Source organism: Oncorhynchus clarkii, chromosome 17, assembly GCF_045791955.1.
Source record: "Oncorhynchus clarkii lewisi isolate Uvic-CL-2024 chromosome 17, UVic_Ocla_1.0, whole genome shotgun sequence".
Taxonomy (NCBI): Eukaryota; Metazoa; Chordata; class Actinopteri; order Salmoniformes; family Salmonidae; genus Oncorhynchus; species Oncorhynchus clarkii.
The window spans coordinates 63,147,366-63,161,342 of NC_092163.1; the positions used below are offsets into that span (position 1 = coordinate 63,147,366).

General features: G+C 42.3%; 1 protein-coding gene across 1 annotated transcript in view; it reads right to left on the bottom strand.

Annotated features, from left to right (window-relative positions):
- Positions 1–13,977, bottom strand: part of LOC139369870 (cadherin-4-like) — a 342,139-nt gene that overhangs the window by 15,574 nt on the left and 312,588 nt on the right. The window contains exon 9 of the mRNA XM_071109152.1: positions 103–240. Coding sequence (XP_070965253.1) covers positions 103–240 — 138 coding nt within the window. The remainder of the gene's footprint in view (positions 1–102; positions 241–13,977) is intronic.

Below are 13,977 nucleotides of genomic sequence, written 5' to 3' on the forward strand. Positions count from 1 at the left end.
GCACTGCCCTGTTGAATATCCATCAGCTGATGTTATCCTGTCATGAAGACAAATGTGTGGCCCTACAGTAGAGGTCAATCCTGGGGTGGACAGGAGACTCACCGTCCTGGCGGTCAGCTCGGGAGGATTGTCGTTGATGTCGGTCACAGAGATGAGGGCGGTGGCCGTGTTGGACAGGCCAAAGTTCAGGTTCCCCTCCATGTCCGTGGCCTGGACGATGATGATGTACTGGGACACTTTCTGGAAAGACACATCAGATCAAGTGGGTGAATGAATGAATAATCTTTCAGAGTATGTGGGGGCGGTAACTGCACTGTCACACCCCCCCATCTAACATAAAAGCATATATTCACACTAACACTTTTCACCATTGCAGCATAGAAGAGGAGTATCACATTTGCAGCTCTGACACAGCACCCCTGCCAGCATTAATAGCTCTGAGCCTGACACACACACACACACACACACACACACACACACACACACACACACACACACACACACACACACAAACACACACACGAGAGTGAAGGCTTAGAAAGTGAGGGAGCTATGAGTGAGAGTGAAAGGCTCATCCATTACGGCCTACAAGCCTTACTTTCAACTCTCTGAGCAGCTCTGATCATCACTCATTCTAATGGAGGTGCCGCCACTTTAAGAAGAACAACTGTGCTGCAAATATTATAGAGAGTGAATGAACATTATTTAGCCCAGTTAGAGAGAATAGCTAGAGGCAGTGCTTTGAAAGAACAGTCAATCATGACGTCTGACAGTAGAGAAGACACAGCACACTGAGTCACTGTTCTCTCCTCTCTATTTTGTCATTCTCTGTCACACACACACACACATACACACACTCAAAAACAAAACTCATTCATACTTTTCCGCTGTCCATGGTGCTGAAGGTTCACTGTCTATCAGTGCAGCGATAGTGTCTCCATCTCTCGCTCTCCAGTCTCCCCTGTTCTCTCCCTGTAAGCCTTTCAGAGACACCGCTCCTCTCTGCTCTCATTAATCCATCTGGCTAAACCCCCTATGGTGCTGGTGTGGAGACTGGACGTCAAGGACAGGTCAGTCAATGTGAAGAGGAGAGGAGAGGGAAGCCCATCCTAGCCTGCTGCGTCCAACCTTCCACCATTCAGCAGCCCTGCTATCTGCTATCACTGGGCCAGTTCTGCACTGTTGAGAGCACAGCCTATAACAGCTCTGGGGCCAGGACCTGAATACTAGAAACATTGATGGTGGAACCCATGGGGCCATCTAGTGAACCCTGATGGACGTCAGTAAAAAGCTGGGGAAAAAATCAATTCTCTCTCTCTATCTCTCTCTACTCAGGGAGCAGTGTGTTTAATAGTCAGGTCAGGTGATCCAGAGAGGCGTTTTAAAGCACTTAAACTCGCCCAGACTCATTTAAAGTTCTGCAGAGTCATTAGGACTCGCTCCACATGTTAACCTGAACTAGACCAGCTCTATGAATAAAAACTCAATATGGGCTGCTCTTTATTACAGTCATAATGAAATATCAATACCATCTTATCTCATAGTGCACTGCAGTAATAGACCCTTTACACTCTCTCCAGACTGCCTCACTGTGATTCAGCCACATCAAGGTATCAGTAGTCCTAGATAGCTGCTGTCCAGTGGGTATCCTGACTGAGCAGGGAAAGGTGAGTTAAGCCTAACAGCAGGTGGCACTCTCACACAGTAGGGAAAATGGGACATGCTGTCCTGCAGCACTTTGTTCATCACCTGAGAGTTGCGAGAAGTTGATCTAAGTACACACATATGCAAACACACTCGCAAGGCACACCGACACACATCCTCTCCCTCCCGTCAGTTTGGTTGCCCCAACAAGCCAGAAAAAGGGGTCTCTAATGACTCCTCTAGTCATCTGCTGAACAGAAGTCTGTTAGATTAAAGAGTCCACCTCAGAAAGGAAATAAGCCTTTTTCTTCCACCAAGCAGAACAACAGCAGTGCTTTTTCCCACGGGCCTAAGCCCTTGGACTTTAATGGGAAGTGTTGAAAGGCATCTATGGCCATAAGAACAAAGCACCGCTGGAACCGGAGGTCAAATTAGATCCTTTTTACAGGTACTGAATAAGGCCGTTTTTTTTTTTTTACCAGAGACTGCAGAAAGAGCAAAAGGCTACAGGCTATCAGAACTCAATGGCCAGCATTTCACCAAAAAGGTCAAATGAAAATGAAAAATGGTTGTCCAATGGTCACTGTTCAGAGTTTGAGAGAAACCGAGTTTGTTCTCGAATCTTTGTTGAGAAAATGGCCCACCCAAATGGGGACGTTACTGACATTGACAACGGAAATGTAAGGTAACATTTTTACTAGCCAAACATTAATGGAGAATGAGCGGTGTGTGTTTGAGCTGTGTGTGTTTGAGGAGTGTGTTAGACAGGGTAGGCTGAACATTTGAGAAAGAGAAAGCAAGTGTGAATGAGCACTGCACCAGCACTTTCCGTATTTGTTCTGTAGTTTGTGTTCCGGCCTGTCAGTCTGGTACTGACCACAGTGGTTACCCTGTCACTAACAATCTCCATCAAACAGCCACTGACTCACATTTAACCCAGAGAGACTCCTTTCCATTCACTGCAGCTCTCTGAGGAAAATGGAGCACAGAGCTCCTGCTAAATACACTGTATTAAACACAAAGTCACATGGACATACAATACAAACTTAAACCTTGACCAATATGATCCACTCATGAAATACAGTCATACACAAACCCTCAAAGAAACATCCATATACATATTTGCCACCAGATATGCCAAACAGAGTATGGCTAAGGTTTCTAAAGAAGTAGCCCCTAGTGCTGAACCACTTCACCATGATGAGAGAGTGATACTCAGTCCCCTGGATACGTATAGAAACGCTAAGCCCCTGTAGGTGCCCAGAGCCATGCATGGTCCCCTGCCAGGCCTCTTTCCTCCACCAAGGGGACAGTGTGTAGGCACTCCAGCACAGTGTCCGATCAATGCCCTAATCAGGCAGAGCAAAGCTGACACTTTCCAAACTGGAGCCGACACGAGTCAGCCACACAGATCAGCATCATGCCCAGCCAGGCCCCAGAGAGGATGCAGTAGCCTGGGGGAATGAAAAGAAACAGCTCTGCCACTCCAGCCAGGGCCAGAGAGCACAGACACACCCCAGCCCAGTTGTGGCACACAGGGGCCAAGGCCACGTAAAGACAGTACGACTGTCTCACACTTAGAAGCTCTGACACCCAGCAGGCTACCTCACATTGTACTCTACCAGTTACAATCAGCTGCACTCAGGACCAGGACTCATTTATAACCGTTGCATAAATGTCACACAAAATATCTGCATGTGCCATTTCTGAAAAGAATACGTACCTCTGTGTTTTTTTGCCCACGCTACAGACAGCTAAATCGGACTAGTAGAAGCCCAATGCACTACTTTTGTGAAAATATAATAAAAAATAAATAAAATCATTGTTTAGTTTGAAAAAGTCACTGCAAAATATCAAACCATTCTGCCCACACCCCGTACTTCCCGCGGCTATGAGGTGGGGGCAGATGGTTTGATATTTTGCAGTGACTTTTTCAAACTAAACATGCATGCTGCCTATAGCAAGTGCCTATCCATGCATTCTGCAAGATTGATTGTATATTGGAAACCATTAAAAAGTAGGCTACAGTCCACACTTCTATGCAAAGGACCAATTATTGTTTAAAATGTTGTTTATCAATAGATTATTGGGTAAAAATGTCCTGACTTGGTACAGGCTCTGAAATGAAACAGGTTTATGATTTCGGACTCCTATCGCACAGCAATACTGCAGCCTACCCGTCCTGTCAAATATTTACGTAAGCTATCGGTCTATTTAATGTGTTGGCAGAATGTTTTTTAAAATTCAGTAATTTATGCTGTATTTGGCAAAGGACTGTGACAGTTTCTGAAAGAGAAAACAATGGCAAATAGTTGTGGACTTTGCTGTCCCCAGTCCACCTGGCCGTGCTGCTGCTCCAGTTTCAACTGACCTGAGCCCTAGGACCACGCCCCAGGACTACCTGACATGATGACTCCTTGCTGTCCCCAGTCCACCTGACCGTGCTGCTGCTCCAGTTTCAACTGTTCTGCCTTATTATTATTCGACCATGCTGGTCATTTATGAACATTTGAACATCTTGGCCATGTTCTGTTATAATCTCCACCCGGCACAGCCAGAAGAGGACTGGCCACCCCACATAGTCTGGTTCCTCTCTAGGTTTCTTCATATGTTTTGGCCTTTCTAGGGAGTTTTTCCTAGCCAACGTGCTTCTACACCTGCATTGCTTGCGGTTTGGGGTTTTAGGCTAGGTTTCTGTACAGCACTTTCTGTACAGAGATATCAGCTGATGTACGAAGGGCTATATAAATATATTTGATTTGATTTGATTTGACCTGTAGAATGTTTCAATTCAACCATTTTTTTTGCATAGACTTTTCCCCCAACCTAAATATGCTGGATTATCCGCAAATTCTGAAACATTGTCTAGGCTACTCAAAATAAATTCAAGAGTACAATAGCATACATACTTCAAACTAAAATATCAACTGTCAAATTCTTCTGTAGGCTATACACCACACTGCCTATGGGATCACATACATCAAAACTTGAAATACATAGTCTACCTATTTATATAGACCCAATTAAATGAGAGATGCAGATGGTAATTTGATGTATGGCTACAGGAATATGAACCCATCGCAGCTAGAAAAGGTGAGGAATGTATTTCAATCAATGGAATTGTCTGTACAAATTCCAATGCCTCATATTTTATTTGTAAATATATATGTATATACAGTGCCTTGCGAAAGTATTCGGCCCCCTTGAACTTTGCGACCTTTTGCCACATTTGAGGCTTCAAACATAAATATATAAAACTGTATTTTTTTTGAGAAGAATCAACAACAAGTGGGACACAATCATGAAGTGGAACGACATTTATTGGATGTTTCAAACTTTTTTAACAAATCAAAAACTGAAACATTGGGCGTGCAAAATTATTCAGCCCCCTTAAGTTAATACTTTGTATCGCCACCTTTTGCTGCGATTACAGCTGTAAGTCGCTTGGGGTATGTCTCTATCACCGGGGGCAAACTACCTGCCCTCCAGGACACCTACTCCACCCGATGTCACAGGAAGGCCATAAAGATCATCAAGGACATCAACCACCCGAGCCACTGCCTGTTCACCCCGCTATCATCCAGAAGGCGAGGTCAGTACAGGTGCATCAAAGCTGGGACCGAGAGACTGAAAAACAGCTTCTATCTCAAGGCCATCAGACTGTTAAACAGCCACCACTAACACTGAGTGGCTGCTGCCAACACACTGACACTGACTCAACTCCAGCCACTTTAATAATGGGAATTGATGGGAAATGATGTAAATATATCACTAGCCACTTTAAACAATGCTACCTTATATAATGTTACTTACCCTACATTATTCATCTCATATGCATACGTATATACTGTACTCTATATCATCGACTGTATCCTTATGTAATACATGTATCACTAGCCACTTTAAACTATGCCACTTTGTTTACATACTCATCTCATTTGTACATACTGTACTCGATACCATCTACTGTATCTTGCCTATGCTGCTCTGTACCATCACTCATTCATATATCCTTATGTACATATTCTTTATCCCCTTACACTGTGTACAAGACAGTAGTTTTGGAATTGTTAGTTAGATTACTTGTTATTACTGCATTGTCGGAACTAGAAGCACAAGCATTTCGCTACACTCGCATTAACATCTGCTAACCATGTGTATGTGACAAATAAAATTTGATTTGATTTGATTTGATTTGATTTGATTTTTATCAGTTTTGCACATCGAGAGACTGAATTTTTTTCCCATTCCTCCTTGCAAAACAGCTCGAGCTCAGTGAGGTTGGATGGAGAGCATTTGTGAACAGCAGTTTTCAGTTCTTTCCACAGATTCTTGATTGGATTCAGGTCTGGACTTTGACTTGGCCATTCTAACACCTGGATATGTTTATTTTTTAACCATTCCATTGTAGATTTTGCTTTATGTTTTGGATCATTGTCTTGTTGGAAGACAAATCTCCGTCCCAGTCTCAGGTCTTTTGCAGACTCCATCAGGTTTTCTTCCAGAATGGTCCTGTATTTGGCTCCATCCATCTTCCCATGAATTTTAACCATCTTCCCTGTCCCTGCTGAAGAAAAGCAGGCCCAAACCATGATGCTGCCACCACCATGTTTGACAGTGGGGATGGTGTGTTCAGCTGTGTTGCTTTTACGCCAAACATAACGTTTTGCATTGTTGCCAAAAAGTTCCATTTTGGTTTCATCTGACCAGAGCACCTTCTTCCACATGTTTGGTGTGTCTCCCAGGTGGCTTGTGGCAAACTTTAAACGACACTTTTTATGGATATCTTTAAGAAATGGCTTTCTTCTTGACACTCTTCCATGAAGGCCAGATTTGTGCAATATACAACTGATTGTTGTCCTATGGACAGATTCTCCCACCTCAGCTGTAGATCTCTGCAGTTCATCCAGAGTGATCATGGGCCTCTTGGCTGCATCTCTAATCAGTCTTCTCCTTGTATGAGCTGAAAGTTTAGAGGGACGGCCAGGTCTTGGTAGATTTGCAGTGGTCTGATACTCCTTCCATTTCAATATTATCGCTTGCACAGTGCTCCTTGGGATGTTTAAAGCTTGGGAAATCTTTTTGTATCCAAATCCGGCTTTAAACTTCTTCACAACAGTATCTCGGACCTGCCTGGTGTGTTCCTTGTTCTTCATGATGCTCTCTGCGCTTTTAACGGACCTCTGAGACTATCACAGTGCAGGTGCGTTTATACGGAGACTTGATTACACACAGGTGGATTGTATTTATCATCATTAGTCATTTAGGTCAACATTGGATCATTCAGAGATCCTCACTGAACTTCTGGAGAGAGTTTGCTGCACTGAAAGTAAAGGGGCTGAATAATTTTGCACGCCCAATTTTTCAGTTTTTGATTTGTTAAAAAAGTTTGAAATATCCAATAAATGTCGTTCCACTTCATGATTGTGTCCCACTTGTTGTTGATTCTTCACAAAAAAAATACAGTTTTATATCTTTATGTTTGAAGCCTGAAATGTGGCAAAAGGTCGCAAAGTTCAAGGGGGCCGAATACTTTCGCAAGGCACTGTATATATATATATATATATATATATATATATATATATATATATATATATATATATATTTTAATATATTTTCAAAATATATTTTCCTTTATTATTTTCCCCTAACCCTACCATGCCTCCCATAACTTGAGTAAACTTATAGACAACTACACTTACAATGCCTTTGGAAAGTATTCGGAAACCTGGACTTTTTCAAAGTTTTGTTAAGTTACAGCCTTATTCTAAAATTGGTTAAATAAAATAAAATAAAAATCTACACACAATACCCCATTGTGACAGATCGAAAACACGTTTTTAGAAATGTATGCAAAATTTTAATTTTTATTTACATAAGTATTCAGACTCTTTGCTATGAGACTTGAAATTGAGCTGAAGTGCGTCCTATTTTCATTAATCATCTTTGAAAAGTTTCTACAACTTGATTGGAGTCCACCTGCGGTAAATTCAATTGACTGGACATGATTTGGAAAGGCACATACCTGTCTATACAAGGTCCCACAGATGAAGGTGCATGTCAGAGCAAAAACAAAGCCATGAGGTCAAAGGAGCTCAGAGACAGGATTGGGTCGAGACACAGATCTGGGGAAGGGTACCAAAACATTTATGCAGCATTGAAGGTCCCAAAGAACACAGTGGCCTCCATCATCCTTAAATAGAAGAAGACTCTTCCTAGAGCTGGCCGCCCGGCCAAACAGAAATCGGGGGAGAAGTGCCTTGGTCAGGGAGGTGACCAAGAACCACACCAGAGCTTGAGGATCTGCAGGGAAGAATGGGAAACTCTCCCATACAGGTGTGTCAAGCTTGTAGAGTCATACCCAAGAAGACTTGAGGCTGTAATCGCTGCCAAAGGTGAGTTAACAAAGTACTGAGTAAAGTGTCTGAATACTTATGTAAATGTGATAGCAATTAGATTTTTTATAAATGTGAAGCAATTTCTAAAAACCTGTTTTTGATTTGTCATTATGGTGTATTGTGTGTAGATTGATGAGGACAAAAACAGTTTAATCAATTTTAGAATAAGGCTGTAACGTAACAAAATGTGGAAAAAGTAAAAGGTTCTGAATGCTTTCTGAATGCACTGTAGGTTTCTACTTCCAACTTATACATACTACATACATTTTACTGACATTTTTTGTTTGTTTTTAGTCCCATCCTTCAGCTCCAGTCAACCCCTCCCATCTATCCCTGAACACATTCCAATTTTGGATTTGCAATATACATTTTTTACTTTGCTGTGACATTCCCCAAAAGTTCTGAACCTTTCTATAGATTCTACCTACTGTAAAATAAAGATACAATTTTTTGCTAAGAGTATTATTATATTATTGATCGATTGGTTATGACTTTTTATAACACCCAGCAGTGCGATCTGCAGTTAGCTCCAGGTAAATGTTGCAATTCTTAAGCCATTCCTGAACCTTCGACCAAAAACAAGCTACATATGACATTACCAAAACAAATGATCTAATGATTCTGTTTCTTCGCAGCAAAATCTGCAGAGCTGAGATGGTTGTATCTCCATATAAATATATATATACAGTGGGGTAAAAAAGTATTTAGTCAGCCACCAATTGTGCAAGTTCTCCCACTTAAAAAGATGAGAGAGACCTGTAATTTTCATCATAGGTACATTTCAATTATGACAGACAAAATGAGAAAAAAAATCCAGAAAATCACATTGTAGGTTTTTTAATGAATTTATTTGCAAATTATGGTGGAAAATAAGTATTTGTTCACCTACAAACAAGCAAGATTTCTGGCTCTCACAGACCTGTAACTTCTTCTTTAAGAGGTTCCTCTGTCCTCCACTCGTTACCTGTATTAATGGCACCTGTTTGAACTTGTTATCAGTATAAAAGACACCTGTCCACAACCTCAAACAGTCACACTCCAAACTCCACTATGGCCAAGACCAAAGAGCTGTCAAAGGACACCAGAAACAAAATTGTAGACCTGCACCAGGCTGGGAAGACTGAATCTGCAATAGGTAAGCAGCTTGGTTTGAAGAAATCAACTGTGGGAGCAATTATTAGGAAATGGAAGACATACAAGACCACTGATAATCTCCCTCGATCTGGGGCTCCATGCAAGATCTCACCCCGTGGGGTCAAAATTATCAGAAGAACAGTGAGCAAAAATCCCAGAACCACACGGGGGGACCTAGTGAATGGCCTGCAGAGAGCTGGGACCAAAGTAACAAAGCCTACCATCAGTAACACACAAGGGACTCAAATCCTGCAGTGCCAGACGTGTCCCCCTGCTTAAACCAGTACATGTCCAGGCCCGTCTGAAGTTCGCTAGAGAGCATTTGATGATCCAGAAGAAGATTGGGAGAATGTCATATAGAGGACAAAGAATGCTGAGTTGCATCCAAAGAACACCATACCTACTGTGAAGCATGGGGGTGAAAACATCATTGTTTGGGGCTGTTTTTCTGCAAAGGGACCAGGACGACTGATCCGTGTAAAGGAAAGAATGAATGGGGCCATGTATCGTGAGATTTTGAGTGAAAACCTCCTTCCATCAGCAAGGGCATTGAAGATGAAACATGGCTGGGTATTTCAGCATGACAATGATCCCAAACACACCGCCCGGGCAATGAAGGAGTGGCTTCGTAAGAAGCATTTCAAGGTCCTGGAGTGGCCTAGCCAGTCTCCAGATCTCAACCCCATAGAAAATCTTTGGAGGGAGTTGAAAGTCCGTGTTGCCCAGCAACAGCCCCAAAACATCACTGCTCTAGAGGAGATCTGCATGGAGGAATGGGCCTTACAGAAAACATTTGACCTCTGTCATTGCCAGCAAAGGGTATATAACAAAGTATTGAGATAAACTTTTGTTATTGACCAAATACTTATTTTCCACCATAATTTGCAAATAAATTCATAAAAAATCCTACAATGTGATTTTCTGGATATTTTTTTCTCATTTTGTCTGTCATAGTTGAAGTGTACCTATGATGAAAATTACAGGCCTCTCTCATCTTTTTAAGTGGGAGAACTTGCACAATTGGTGGCTGACTAATTACTTTTTTGCCCCACTGTATATATAACATTCTATTGGTTGCAGGAATTTTTTATAAAAATGTCAATTGAAAACTAAGTTTTGAATCCAGCGTCGTTTGGTGTATCAGTTCATAAACATGGAATCGATACATCGAAAATCTATTAAACTATTTTGCAATCTATATGGCAGAGTTGTCCATTTTTTGGTTCTTAAATTAAACTGGTATACTTTTTTATTTATTACAATTTTCTTTGTCAAAGTAACAGATACAGTAATCTCAGTTAACCCAGAACTAAAGTATTGCGTAAATGGTCAGATGCTCGATTAAGTTCTGGGTCCTTACATGTCATTAAGAGAAGAGATAGAATGAGGATCCGAACCAGAATGAAGAGCTCTATCCTCTCTCTTTGGAAGTTATGGGCATGTCTAAGGGCCACATGTCCACTCCCCTTCTGAAATTTGAAACCTGCGAAATCGTGATTTGTCCAAAAAACCAATGCCGAAAAGGAACCGGAACTGAGTGGGTAGGTGACAATGCAGTGGGAAAGGACGAGGGAGATCCACGGCTCTGTAAAGGTGGAAGCAGAAACACTTTTTATTCTGTTGGCGTGAGTGAAGAAATGGAGTGGAATACTGTAACATCTAAGAATGAAGCTAGAAGGGCTAAAGTTGTAAATCAAGTATGATAATGCCTCATTGCTTGTTGGAGTACGATTCATGAACAAGGATATATTTTGGGGGAAACCCGCTTGCAGTAACAAAGATGGTTAAGGATGCATTGGGAGAAGTGGAGTCAGTCAGACTGACCAAGAGTGGTATGATGTTGATTTCATGGTTGTCAAAAGAAGAAAATGAGAAAGCATTGTGGCTCTGCAAATTATTGACGAATGAAGTGGCAAGTTATGATTATCGGAGTAGGGCACCGATAAAAGGTGTCATATCAGGTTTCTCGGTAGATATTGAGGCTTCATGGTTTAAGATGAACATGCCAGGAATAGTTGATTCACATTGCTTAACCCACAATTTGAATGGTAAAAAGGAAGAAAGTCTTGATGAAGAATTTCTCCAAACTCATATAAAGCTGGGATATATGAAATATGCGGTGTGAGCTTATGTACAAAAGTTGCTTTCAATGTCATAAATGTTAAAAAGTTTGGCCACGGGTCACGTGTTTGCAAACAGAATATCATTGTTGAAGAGTCTAAAGATGCACTGTGTTGCAATTGTGATGGGGATCACATTCCAGAGTTCTCTGAGTGCCCTGTTAGGGTGAAGGAGGGAAAAGTAGAAAGGATCAGGGCTGTCGAGACGTTCTTCTATGCGAGTGGAGATGATGAAGCCTTGGCAGTGAATACCCAGCAGCCTGTGGATGTCAGTCTGAAGAACGCTGATTTTGTTGAATTTATTGTGGAGGTGGTTCATTTTACAGGACAAACAAACAAAAAAAGAAACTGGAAATCATTGTGAAAGCAGCTAAGATAATATTGGATTTCCAGGACTTCACGGCTGAAACATTGCTGGGAATACTGACTAAATATGTTCCCCCATCTCAGGTCCCAGAGCCTGCTTAGGCATCTGAGTACATTTGACTAAGTGAAGGAGTACATTGAATTTAGTTTTAGTTTTTTGAGAATAATGTGTTTTATTTATTTAAAAATATATTTTTAAAGTATCTCAGTTTTCACCCCACCCAGTAGGTGGTGGCAACACACCTTTTTGGATGTAGTCTGTCTATAAAACCTTAAAGAAGAAGAACCGGAACTAATGTTGCTTGTTATCTGTATCATAACAGATCTACGGTACCACTTATGTTTACGTAGTCTGTCCACAAAAATGTTAAAGCCATTTCTCTCAGTTCCACTCAATTAGTAGTTACTGCTCTTTTGCTTGGCAGAGTAACTTCTATATGTACAGTGGCTCTATTTCCCAGGCAGAGAAAGAGGGTCCCAGAAACAGCTTAGCCCTGCTTGTTAACCCGTGTGCTGAAACATGCAGTGATACGCGATGGCACGGGAGAGGTGAGGTCAGGGGTGCAGTGAGTGGGAGGGTAATTGGCATTCAGGAGTGTTCAGGGCTGGGTGATGCTGAAGTGCCCTTCATGTCCCCCTGCTCTCCTCCTTGCTGAAGAGGCTCCCTCACCCCTTAATTAACACATGAATATTCCAATTAGACACCAGTGCTACTGATGAAGAGAATTAACTGCTACAAAACTGTGTGTGTGTGTGTGTGCGCACTGGCATGCGGGTGTGTGCATGCATACCTGTCTGTTAATGCCTGAGAGTGTGTTTACAGTATGTGTGTGACCGTGAGTGTAGGTGGGTGAACACCCAGTTGTCCCAGTTTAATGGGGAGGATCAGTAGGAGAGAGGCAGGTGGGATTGGGCTACTGCTCTATCTAGATTAATGGGGTTGACTCCCATTCAATCAGCTGTGGGGGGGACCAGGGAACAGGGAAACAGGCCCTGCAATAACTGCAGACTGACGCCCGACTGTCAACACTATACTATTTAACATCTATACTTGAATGAGAGAAGGGCATGCACACATACATAAGGAACTTGCACGAAATTGGGTTTGTTTCTTTTCCTGAATATTCACCACAAATCAGATATTAAGCAACTAAACCTGGCAGCCATACCATTCTTTTATTTTCCATAGAGGTCAAATCGGTCTGCGTTCTAAAGGATGGTCAGGCTGGAGTTATTGCCTAGTGGGACTATTGGGAAATCTCTGAATATAAACGTTATGAGACTCGTGGTGCCAGAGCTCAAAGGTTTATACTCAGCACTTGTACTTTTATGGCTTTGGTAAAATCATCAGACTAAGTGATGAGTATCAAATAATATCATAATGATAGAGTATGTTATACATTTATGTCTTTGGACCATTTAGGAGTAGGATTGGCGGTTGTATTTTGCCCTGAATGTCAGGCCACAGAGTGTTAGGAGTGAGAGTCTGAAATAATGTGAGGGACTGTGAGAGACAGACTGCAGGGTGTTAGGAGTGAGAGTCTGGAATAATGTGAGGGACTGTGAGAGACAGAGGACCGGCATGTGTTCCGGTCCTCTGGCAGTCTCTATGGGGGTGCCACAGGGTTAAATTCTCGGGCAGACTCTTTTCTCTGTATATATCAATGATGTTGCTCTTGCTGCGGGCGATTCCCTGATCCACCTCTACGCAGACGACACCATTCTGTATACTTCTGGCCGTTCCTTGGACACTGTGATATCTAACCTCCAAACGAGCTTCAATGCCACACAACACTCCCTCCATGGCCTCCAACTGCTCTTAAACGCTAGTAAAACCAAATGCATGCTCTTCAACCGTTCGCTGCCTGCACCCGCACGCCCGACTAGCATCACCACCCAGGATGGTTCCGACGTAGAATATGTGGACATCTATAACTACCTAGGTGTCTGGCTAGACTGTAAACTCTCCTTCCAGACTCATATCAAACATCTCCAATCTAAAATCAAATCTAGAGTCGGCTTTCTATTTCGCAACAAATCCTCCTTCACTCACGCCGCCAAACTTACCCTAGTAAAACTGACTATCCTACCGATCCTCGACTTCGGCGATGTCATCTACAAAATAGCTTCCAATACTCTACTCAGCAAACTGGATGCAGTTTATCACAGTGACATCCGTTTCGTTACAAAAGCACCTTATACCACCCACCACTGCGACCTGTATGCTCTAGTCGACTGGCCCTCGCTACATATTCGTCGCCAGACCCACTGGCTCCAGGTCTTCTACAAGTCCATGCTAGGTAAAGCTCAGCCTT